Genomic DNA, 12158 nt, shown 5'->3' on the forward strand with positions numbered 1-12158 from the left:
AATTTTGTATTTTGGTCACAGGAGTCCAGAAAACTGAGGCTTGGGGTTATTTGTTTAAGATCCATAAAAACAGGAATTTATTTTCATTTGTGCATTTATATTGTGGTGTGATATCTGTTTATATGCCAAACCGTCCTAATGTCTGGTCCCAGGAATGCCTAGTGCCATGGGAAGTGTGCTAAACGTTTGTTCAGAATTGGCTTGTGTGTCCTCAGGAAAGTTACTTAAGCTTTGTGAGCCATTCATTGTTTCCTCATCTGTAAAACAAGATGAGTATACTTAGCTCACAGGGCAGCTGGGAACAGCTAGCAAGATACTATAAAGAAAGATACTGAGCGTGGTACCTGACACAAAAACATTCTAATCGTTCATTTTGTCAGCTGAGGACACAGCCCGTAATGGAGAGGGGCAAGTCCTGTGCCCCTTCTGGGGTTTGTCTCAGAAGAAGTGTTCCAGAGTCAGGTGTAATGATGCTTTGCTTTTCTTTTTTCCAGCCACAGGACAAAGTCTTCAGGCTGGCCACCTCCCTCGGGAACCTGGGGCTTGAACCAGGTGCCGCCCTATGGATGGGAGATGACGGCAAACCGGGATGGACGAGACTGCTTCATCAAGTAGGTTGAACACATGGCATGAACAGTTTAATCTTTGGCTTTGGGGATGTCTCTGTTTTGACCCTTGGCCCAGGAGAATTAGCATACTTAAACTGGGGACTCCTAGGCACTTGGAGGCCATGACTCAAGCAGGTGATCCCCTGGGCCTTCCATATCTTGTGACATGAGGTTGCTTTGTTCTTGGACACGCGCCATCTTAGGCTAACAATTCCCAGGGTATCAGGTACTCCTGGGCCAGAACAAACATGTATGTTACTGAGTCCGAGGCCAGTTGTACTGATTGTCTGAGGCTAGTAACTAAAGTTTGACATGGAGGAGGGTCATTTGGAAAGCCTTGTAGAAATGATTAAGACAGGAATGTTACTGGCTCATCTGCAACTAGAAAAATCAGCTGAAAGGATTATGTGCATTACAGGTTGTACTATAAATTGGTCCCACTAACATTGGCTGAGGTTTTGGATTTTTTGTGGTGCTCTGTTTTTTTTTAAATTGTGGTAAAATATATATTACATAATGGTTATGTTATTTATGTTATATATATAATGGTTATGTTATCTATAACATAATGGTAAATTTTATGTACCATCTTAACTGCCTTTAGGTGTACAATTCAGTGACATTAACTACATTCACAATGGTTTTTTTTTGTTTTGTTTTGTTTTTTAATTTTATTTATTTATTTATTTATTTATTTATGGCTGTGTTGGGTCTTCGTCTCTGTGCGAGGGCTTTCTCTAGTTGTGGCAAGTGGGGGCCACTCCTCATCGCGGTGCATGGGCCTCTCACTATCACGGCCCCTCCTGTTGCGGAGCACAGGCTCCAGACATGCAGGCTCAGTAATTGTGGCTCACGGGCACAGCCGCTCCGCGGCATGTGGGATCTTCCCAGACCAGGGCTCGAACCCGTGTCCCCTGCATTGGCAGGCAGATTCTCAACCACTGCGCCACCAGGGAAGCCCCCATTCACAATGTTTTGCAACTCTCACCACTTTCATCTTCCAGACCTTTTTCATCTTCTGCAACAGAAACTCTGTCTCCATTAAACAACAGTTTCCCACTCCCCCTCCCTCCAGCCCCTGGTACATCATATAAGTGAAATCATACAGTATTTGTACTTTTTTATCTGGCTTATTTTACTTAGCATAATGTCCTCAAGGTTCACCCATGTTGTAGAACATATATGAATTTCATTCCTTTTAAGGCTGAATAATATTTCATTGTGTGGATAGATCACTTTTTTTAATCCATTTATCTGTCAGGGGACGTTTGAGTTGTTTCCACCTTTTTGCTCTTGTGAATAATGCTGCTGTGAACGTTGGTATACAAGTATCTGTTTGCATCCCTGCTTTTAATTCTTTTGGGTATATACCTGGCAGTGGAATTGCTGGATCATATGGTACTTTGATGTTTACTTTTTTCAAGAATGACCAAACTGTTTTTCACAGAGGCTGTAGTGCTCTGGTTTTTTGCAGTTGTATGAAAAAAGTGCTTATATCGCACCTCTCAAAACAGCAAGAGTTCACTCTGTTTGCTTCTCCAAAGTGAAATGTTCTTAATTATGAGAAGTTAGTGAAATAGGTTTGAAATCAGGAAGCATGGTTGGCCTACCCTAATACAAGTGAGCAGAGGTTGGAGGCCAAGGGGGGAGAAATCTTTCAATACCTTTGTTGGAATATTCTTTGTTCCAACCAGGCTGACTATGGACTGATTAGCAAATATAGGATCTACGTGATGTAGGGTATCATTTTTATAAAAATAGAAATATCTGCCAAGATTGATTTTTGAGTATTTGGTCTTTTGGACAGCCCAGCACCTCTAAGTTAGGACTGTTGGAAAGTAGCTAGGGAAAAAAAAAACTCAACGTGAGGGTTCTCAGTGGTTTCCTAGTCTCTGCAGCCGAGATCTCTCCCCTTCCTAGATTTGCAGAGGGGAGAGGACCTCTCTTAAGAGTACAGTTGGTGGCTGAGGGGCTTGTTTCCTGGGTCCATCCTGGAAAGATTAAAGTTGACCTTGAATCTGATCCACTCCAGGGAGCCTGTGCGAAGTGACGCTCTGGCTCTTCAAGGCTTTCCTGGGGATGTGCTCATAGAGAAACTATGGTGGAAATCTTGGCAGTGGGGACGGAATCTCTCAGAAAGCTCAAAGACACGAAAAGGCCAACGGTTTGTTTACATCCTAGATTCTGATTCGTTAATTTTACTTTATTATTGTTATTTTTAAATTAATTAATTAATTAATTTTTAGCTGTGTTGGATCTTCGTTGCTGTGTGCGGGCTTTCTCTAGTTGCGGTGAGCAGGGGCTACTCTTCATTGCGGTGCGTGGGCTTTTCATGTCGTGGCTTCTCTTGTTGCAGAGCACGGGCTCTAGGCATGCAGGCTTCAGTAGTTGTGGCACGTGGGCTCAGTAGTTGTGGCTCGCGGGCTCTAGAGCGCAGGCTCAGTAGTTGTGGCGCACGGGCTTAGTTGCTCCGTGGCATGTGGGATCTTCCTGGGCCAGGGCTTGAACCTGTGTCCCTTGCATTGGCAGGCGGATTCTTAACCAATGCGCCACCAGGGAAGCCCTGATTCATTAATTTTAATAGTTTGCCTAAGTCCCTCATAATGGTAGAAAGATGATATTATTTGATATTATATTGTGCCATCTATTTTGTAACATGGTTATGAATTTACGTAATTGGCACAGTTGAGGTGGCCTAGATGTTTTAACTCAAAACAATAAAAATTTCTGCCAAAGAAATGTAGTTTTGAAAGACATGGATTATGAACTTAGGAAGGTACAGCTCAGACTTCTCTGATTAAGATGGATTTTTCCTTGTCCTTGGTTGGATTGAGGTTCCTGTGTATTCCAAGCCATTTGATCAATAGCCAGAAACCCAAACTATGGCCTATTGTTTAGAGATTCGGGGATCCCCAGCTAGCTCTACAGATACGCATTTCCATCAATGTCATTGACATTTTTAAGGGCCAGCCCAGGTGTCAATTTAACATTTACACTGGCCCGATGCCAGCTGTTGCAACATGAAAGAGCAGATCAGCAACTTAATAGAGAAACCTGCACTGATTACTAAACAGCAAGTTTTAAAACAAAGTCACTGGTGTCACTTTTTAAAATCCGTGGAGCTTTTTTACTTGAAAAGTAAATTTCCACAGTCCTCTCAGAGACACTGTTTTAAGATGTCAAGAATGGTACTTCTTTTGAAAGTGCTTATTGTTTCTTTGTCACTAATGAGTTTTATAAATAATTGAGAATCATTCTGATTTTTTCTCTTACCTACTGAGCGATGTCCGTTACAAAGAGATACTCTAATTACCAAAGTTTCCAGGGAGCCTGGTTTGCAGTATGGAGTATATCTCTACTCATTAGTTTTAGAAGTTAAAAGAACAATTTGAAAATTAATCTGTGGTTAGTAATTAGCACCTTTGCATTTAATTTCCCACTCTTTTACATTTTCTCTTTGAAAGAGATGTCTTCTTTTTTTATTTTGTCTTAAGATCTAAATGATAACTCACATCAGACAATTCTTTCTGATGGAGGTACAACTACTTTTAAGTGATGGACGAAGCTATGGGAGGAACCAGGGTTCGCCTATTCAGAGTTAGAGTCTCAGAGTTGATAATGAGATAATTCTATTGTTATGAATCTTTCAGAATACGGCCCAGGGTAGTTCAAAATGTGTTCAAATTTCATCTTTCCTCTCCTATCCACAGTTATTCAGAGTAGGGCTGGATAACCTGTCTTCTATTGAGTTACTAATCCATAGGGTTAAAAAAAATTTAAATGCCATCATGCACGTGTTAATGTACATTTGTATAATTTTGTATAGTCTGCAGACTAGTGGTTCTCAACCTTGGCTACACATTGGAATAGCCCAAGGAGCAGTAAAATATCCCGATGGCTGGGTGTCTCAGTCCATTTGGGCTGCTATAATAAAATACCAGAGACTGGTGGCTTAAACACAGAAATTTATTTCTCATAGTTCTGGAGGATGTGAAGTCCAAGATCACGGTGCTCTCGTGGTCGGGTTCTTGGTGAGGGCCCTCTTCCTGGTTTGGAGAGAGCTGCCTTCTTGCTTTATCCTCACATAAAGAGAGGATAGGAGAAAGAGAAATCAGCTCTCTATGTCTCTTCTTATAAAAATACTAATCTCATTATGAGGGCTCCACTCTCATGACCTAATTACCTCCCAAAAGGCCCCACCTCCTAATACCATCACATTGGGGATTAGGGTTTTAACATAAGAATTTGGTGGAACACAAACATTCGGTCCATAGCACTGGATCTGGGATAGAGCCTAGGAATAGAGTTTCAGAGACTTCTCAGCTGATTCTAATGAACAGCTACGGCGGCTGCTCTAAAGCACTTTTTTTGCATTAATGTGGAATAATTACCCCATTTTCTAGACGCTAAAACTGAATCTCGGACTAATCAAAAGGCTTTCCCAAAGTTTACACACGTGTACCAAGTCGCAAACTACTGCTTGTTCAAATACACTGGATTCTCCATTAAGAAAGGACAAGTTTTGTTGGTATTCTTAGAGAAATACAAATTACAGTTTTCTGAGGAGCAAAGAACATTGTGTAAGAAACATGACAGATGCAAAATAAAAATTTCTCGGTCCTTGTTATTACCAGTTAAGAGAGCAGAAGAGGGGAAGGGAGAGAAGCAGATGGGAAGAGAGAAACTACCAAGAGAAGAGTCTCGGGAAAGAGTGTCCTGGTGAGAAATGGCTAATAGAGGGAGCAATGGATGGCCAGAGAAATTAAGAGAAATAGAGAAAGTGAGGTACTCTGAGATGGTTCTTATAATAATAGCATCAATAAATAATAGATGTAGGTGGATATAGATATAGTTGTAGATATGAGTAGAGATACAGATGTAGATAAAGTTATGGAGTATAATTACATAGATATTGATACAGATATAGATGGCTATAAATATACAGAGTTGTAGATATAGATATCAATGGATATAGAATACAGATAGAGATGGATAGACAGACCAGTGACCATACAACCAGCTTTGCCCAGGAGGGTCCTGGTTTATGGGTATTGTTCTCACATAATTACTCATGGCACCTCCCTTTGCTCTCAGAGTGTTCTGATTTAGACAACATAAGGTAACTCTATATATCACACTACCAACGTTTAGAAAATTCTTGCAAGACGTAAGGTTGCATTTAATCTTGATAACTGTCCTGTGAGGTAGTTAAAGCACATAGAGGAATCTCCTTCTTGCAGAAGAAGCTGAGGTTCACAGGGGTTGGTATCTCCACGTCCTTATGGCTAGTCAGACCCATGTTTGCATCACACCGTCAGACTCAGGCCTCGGTTCTTTTGGCTCTATTATGGAGCTTAATCCATAGTAAGCTTTGATCACCACCCCTAGGATTCCCCAGCCCAATCAATGTATGCTCAGCTCGGCTCATCTCCACCTGTGTCTGCCATACCCTCCCCCCTCAGCATCCTTAGAAATGGCCTGGGCAGCCTGGTTGTCTGGCCATCGCAAAAGCACTCCTTGGTTACACCTAACGTGTGTTCCCCCCAACATTTATTGAGCACTGCTAAATGATGAAGTTACCAAAATGAGCAAGATACAGTCTTACCTTCCAGGATCTTAGAGTGTGGTGGAAGTGATGTATGAAATAATACAGTATGCTGTAGATACAGGGGAAGGCCCCAAGGAGGAGACAATCCTATCCTTTGGGAGTGGGCGTGAGGATGCAGGCCGTTGCCATGGGCCTCACACTACAGAGAGGCCAACCATTATTCTCAACCAAGCGATGTCTCTTTTAAGCTCTTTATAGACACGTAGTATGTTTCATAGTCAGAGAATAGGGAGCGCTGTGAGTTCCTTATTTTCCATTTTTGAGTTAAATGGAGTAATACATGCTTATTTAACTGTGGAGGTGGGTAGAGTTAATGCAAAAATAATGTGCTTTGTAAATCTGGAAATTCGGTTTTTGTAAATTGAAGAAAAATTTAAACGTGAGCAAAATAAATATCAAAACACTAGCTGGCAAGATACATGATTAAGATGAGCCACGTTGGAGTCTGGGGAAAGGGATGGGGATGGGTAGTGGGAGAGGAGGCTGGAGGGTCATTTCCAAACCACATGTCCTCATTTTTCAAGTTCTAAAATTAAGAGGCTTTTTTGTTTATTTTCTTTTTTGGCCTGCTGGTTTTCTGGCTACTTTCACCCTGTAAGTCCACAAATGTAGTCCTGCGTGCGTATTGGACAAGACACACTGTTCTATTATTCTACCAGCAATTCCCATGGGGGGCAATTAAACCAAGTCACTGTCTTCTTAATGCAGAAGAATTCAGTTCTGAAACCTGAATATTGGGGATTAGTAATGAGATGTGGAAACTTCCACTTTGTTTTCCAGTATGGCCTTGGCCCAACTTGGGAGATGTTTAGCCATTGCTATCTGCCAGTCAATTCAGTGGCAGATTCAGTCAATGTGAAATGTGTTTTTGGCTCATCTATCTCCAGAAAAGAATAATCTGAAGAAATACAAGCACTGTATGTGCCTTTTTATTAACCAGAAGATAGTCAAGTCAGCGTGACAGGATTCTGTCATCATGAAAATTACAAATGACAAAACCTTACCTCATCCTAAAATGTGAGCCTCTAAGTATTCCCTCCAGGCTTTATCTAGTCCAATTGAAATGTCCCAAAGAGGAAAGAAGCAATTGATTATTTTCAAATATTGTTTGGTAGTTCTAGGGCTAGTCTTTGCTACTTTTTTCTTGATTTTTACCCCAAAATTTCATAAGAGAGTCTTACTGTTATTCTGTGGATGAGTCCAGTAATCAGTTATTCTGTGATGACTGCCCTTGAACTTTTCCTTCTTTAAAAATTAAAAAAAAGTAAGTCAAGAAGAGTTAAGTTGTAAAGTTGGATGTGGATATTGTGATTGTACCACCCAACCCCTGGGTTAATTTCATATTTGAAGCAGATGTCAATTTCCTGCTTTATCAAGCTTACATTTTTAATTTAAATTCAACAAAGGACAAACGAATCTGAGAGATGACTCAAATTGTTACCCTTTGTTTCTGGTAATAAAATGCAGAGCCACGTTGTAGAAATCAACAGTTGTGACAATAAAGGCAATAGGAGAGATCTATTTGAGGTGGGTTGCTTTGTTATTTTGTGTGGTTTTAAATATCCAAAGAGTTAAGAACTAGCATTAGATTAGAGAAGAGGCAGTCTGCCTCATTTTTTGTGTTTTTGATGAAGAATTCTTAGATAAAATGTTTTGCTTCCAAGTGCACACAGTGAATTCTGCATAAAATGCAAATAATTGCCTCATTGCAAGAGCAAATGCCATTTAGGTAAATGAGTTCCTTAGGATCCCAAGCATCCAGTCAAGGGAGGGAGGTATATTATAATTTTGGAATTGGAGGAACAAAGTAAATGTGATAGTATCATTACATGAAATGAAAGGTAATTATGTCATGTCAACGCAAAAGCTTCCCAGGCTGAACATTAGGGGCTGTTTATTCCCTTCATTGAAGCAGATTTGTTTTCTTTCAAATCTGACAAAGCACCTCTCCGCTGAGTTAATAATCACTGCTCCCAGCTGGAAGGTAAGTTTGCAGAGCTGATGGAAGGGCTTTTAACAGGAAAGCTCTGAAATGACACCATCATTCCAGATCTAACTTAGCATATGGCACACAGAGCTGTGCTCAGCAGACTTCTCCCTTATTGGAGGTGGTTTCATTTTCCCTGCACATTTGTTTTTGAAACTTTGCTGGTGGACTTAATCTGGCCATCGTTCTAGGACAAATCCCTAATACACTTGGCTTATTTGTCCAGCAGGCCAAGGTATCTGAAGGGATTGTAATTATCTGAAGTTCCTTGGGCCACTTGATTCCGGCGGATTTGGGACATGCACATTCAGGCGGAGCTGTAGACAGCAGGTTAGCTGCTGGACGGGGTGGGTTCTGTCTTCTCCTGAGCTTTTATGTAGCCCCTGGGGATGTACATGAGGTGGGTCACAGAGTCCATTTGGAATCACAGGAACAGCCAGCCTGTGAAAATGAGAAGCACCTGGATGACCAGGTTTCCATCACAGCCTGTAATTAAAATACTAGCTTGGGGCTGCCTACCACCCCTTGGTTCCTTTGAGTGGCCTTTGCATGTCTTCCTTCTGGATTGAGCCAGCCCTTGCAGAGAGCAATTTTGATATGATCACCTAAGGCTGGGGCACAGGCAGGAAATTCTGGCCTGTCCCAAATGCCAAGTGGGGCCTGTGGGTATTACTGCCAAGTAAATTGGCTGAACTGAAGAAGACAAGGAATCACCTTTGTGGCAGGTGTCTTTTCATTACTGTCTGCACTGCTACCTAAGAGGAGTCGCAGAGGGCTGTGACAGAGCGCCTTACTGTGGTCCAGCAGGGGGTAGGAGACAGCAGTTCCCTCCCAAGCCCTGTCCTCTGTTCCCTTGCAAAGCTTGAGTACAACCTTGCTATCAATAGCCACTTTCTAGGGAAGAGTCTCTTCAATTGCAAGGATGAGGGATGGTGGTACTTTCTGTGTCAGTGGACGCTCAGATGAGCATGAGTCAAGAGTAGCCGTGTCCCATAGCTGTGTCACAGGCTGCACCACTCAGTCGTTGCCGGAATGCAGGTTTGGTGGTAGCAGTTCCAATGTGGAAGGCCGGGAGAGACTCTCAAATCTGTTGGATATTAAAGGATACGGCTAAATATGCAGGGCCAGCTACTGAATTTTTGGTACCCATTCCAGAATGAAAATGCAGGCCCCTTGTTCAAAAAGCAGGATAAAAGTGCTCATAAAGGTACTAAAATGTAAAGATTTTCCCTTTCTTCTTGTCTCTCTGTCAACATGTCATAGTCTTTTATATGTTATTGAATGCCATTCTAAGTAATGAAAAACTAAATTTTTCAATTATTAGCATGAATGTTACCAATCATTTATATATTGTGCAACGTGGGTTTTAGATGCAAATATAAGAGCATGTAACTCATATGAGGGATTGCCGAAATTACACAATTGTGTTTCATAGGTTACACATGTATATGTATTTCATTCTGAACAGAAAAGTAGAAAAGAGGAAAACAGAAAACAGAAAAGAGGAAAATTTGCCTCTAGCTATTGGGTCCCCCAAAAGCAATCTCCATGCCCTGTCAAGGATGGCTTTTGTCACCCTAAGATATACACTTCCCCCCCTCCCCTACCCCCAGCCCTTACTTCTCTAGGCCAGATCAGCAAACCTTTTCTATAAGAGGTCAAACAGCAAATTATTTTAGTCTTTGGAGGCCGTGTGGTTTCTCTTGCAAATCAACACAATGCAGCTCTGCCACTGTAGTGAGAAAGAAGCCACAGGAAATGTGTAAACGAATGGACATGGTTGTGTTCCAATAAAACTTTACTTACAAAAATTGCCTGGGGGCTGGATTTGGCTTGTGGGCTGTAATAGTTTGCCAAACCTTGCTCTAGAGCATCATGCGTTTGACCCCATTCTCATGTTTTTAATTCAATAATTAATAAATTTTCAAAACCCTCCCGTGGAATGGGGAGCTGCCACTTATTTCATATATGAAAGAAATTAGAAAAGAAGCCTTTTCTGAGGTTGCACTCTGAGTCATGCAGGGAGTTAAAAAAGGACTCCAGAGCCCCATTTTTTCCCTAGCTCTTGCCAGAAAGCTCTATGATGTATCTGTTGTCAGTAAGAGTTCTTGTACCGCTCTGACATTCATGACCTACCTCTAAAAGGTATTCTAGGAATAGCATTGTTAAAATCTATGAGAAAAGTAGAACTTTTATTATGTGAGTATCACGATTCCCCGCCCCCCACCTTCAGCCAACACCTTCGTGGGAGGAGGATGGAGGGACAGGAAATGACAGCATTATGAAGCCCAGTCACAATGGAATGCTAAATGCAAGTACAAATAATTATTAGGGAGGTGAAAATTACATAGCAACTTGCTCATACTAATGGTCTACGGAGAAACAGCCCCATTGTACTTTCAAAACGTTAATTGTCCATAATGTTTTAAAGAAATTCTACTCATTATCTTTTTGGAATTTTATAAAGCTCCCATATAAAGGTCCCCAATTTATTTTTGTTCTGTTCTACGCGGTTCTCTTGGCTTCCATGACATCATCCCCCTTCCTTTGTTCCAAACTCACTGAAGATTCCTTCTCATGTCTCCTCAGCTGGTTCTTTTTTAGCTCAACATTCAAACTTCAGTTTCTCACATATTCAAGCCTATATTTCTACGTAGAACCCACAAAAGATAAAAAAGGATTCATGAACTTAAATATGTTGATACCATTTGGTTTGAATCCAAAAATTGCTGGAGATGCATGACTGTTCCACTACAGGAGATAAAAGAGGTCAACAGGGGTTGCTGTGCACTGCCCAGAGTATTGTCTGGGCAATAGCAGGTGGTCAATAAATGTTTGTTCAATAAATATTTAGATGTGTGTATGTATGAGTAGGTGGATAGATGCATTATTGGATGGATGAATAGACCTTTTCCTAAAGCATTATATATTCAGTACATTGTTAGGAAAGATGCTGATATACAAGTCAGTGAGTGAAAATTATTTCTCTTTAACTTATTGATATAGAAATTTCACTACCAAAATTTGGTCTTATTCTAAAGTTCATCAAGGCCTTGTCAATGATCCATATCTTAGTGTGGCTGTTTATAAGAGCTCCAAAATTCAGGATATAATGAAGGTACCTTTCTGGGGTAGTTTGATTGCAGTGTTTCCCAGCAACAGGTGGCACAGAATCATAAAGCACAGAAATTAAAGAGTAAAACCACTTGGGCTAGGATTCTAGCTCTTAGTACTAGCTGTGTGATGCTGGGTAATCATTTGGACACTATGGGCCTCACTTTTCTCATTATAAAATGATCTATACTAGAAAACTGTGTCAGCTGGGAATCTTGTGAGTTACAAGAAACAGAACATTCTTAACCAGTTTATCTTAAACAATAAAAAGAATATCTTTTTGGTTTATGTACCTAAAAAATAGTGGTAAAACTGTCATAGCATAAGGAGACATGACAACATTATAATCAATGTGACAAATAGGATTATAGGATTGGATAACCCAGAAGTAGATAAATTCCTAAAAACATACAAACTTACCAAGACTGAATCATGAAGAAATAGAAAATCTAAACAGAGCAATAACTAGTAAGGAAATTGAATCAGTAATCAGAAACCTCCTCAAAGTGAAAAGCCCGGGACTAAATGGCTTTACTGGAGAGTGCTACCAAACATGTAAAGAATTAATCCTCCTCAAAGTCTTCCAGAAAATTAAAGAGGAGGTAACAATTCCCAGCTCATTCTATAGAGAATTCCTGCAACTCAACAACAAAAAAATCAAATAACTAAATTTTTTAAATGGACAAAGGACTTGAGTAGACATTTCTCCAAAGATGATATACAAATGGCCAACAAGCATATTAAAAGATGTTCAACATTACTAATCATCAAGGAAATGCAAATCAAAGCCACTATGAGATAATTAGGATGCCTACTCTCAAAAAATGGTGGCCTCATAGAC

General features: G+C 40.6%; 1 protein-coding gene across 2 annotated transcripts in view; it reads left to right on the top strand.

Moving 5' to 3' along the window:
• Positions 1-495: 495 nt before the first annotated feature.
• The window catches only part of FRMPD4 (FERM and PDZ domain containing 4), a 176998-nt gene continuing 165335 nt past the window's right edge, over positions 496-12158 (top strand). For both annotated transcript variants that reach the window (XM_036839955.1, XM_036839954.1), the window contains exon 1: positions 496-611. In XM_036839955.1, the coding sequence (XP_036695850.1) occupies positions 574-611 (38 nt within the window). In that variant the 5' untranslated portion in view covers positions 496-573. The remainder of the gene's footprint in view (positions 612-12158) is intronic.

This window comes from Balaenoptera musculus, chromosome X (assembly GCF_009873245.2).
Source record: "Balaenoptera musculus isolate JJ_BM4_2016_0621 chromosome X, mBalMus1.pri.v3, whole genome shotgun sequence".
Lineage (NCBI taxonomy): Eukaryota > Metazoa > Chordata > Mammalia > Artiodactyla > Balaenopteridae > Balaenoptera > Balaenoptera musculus.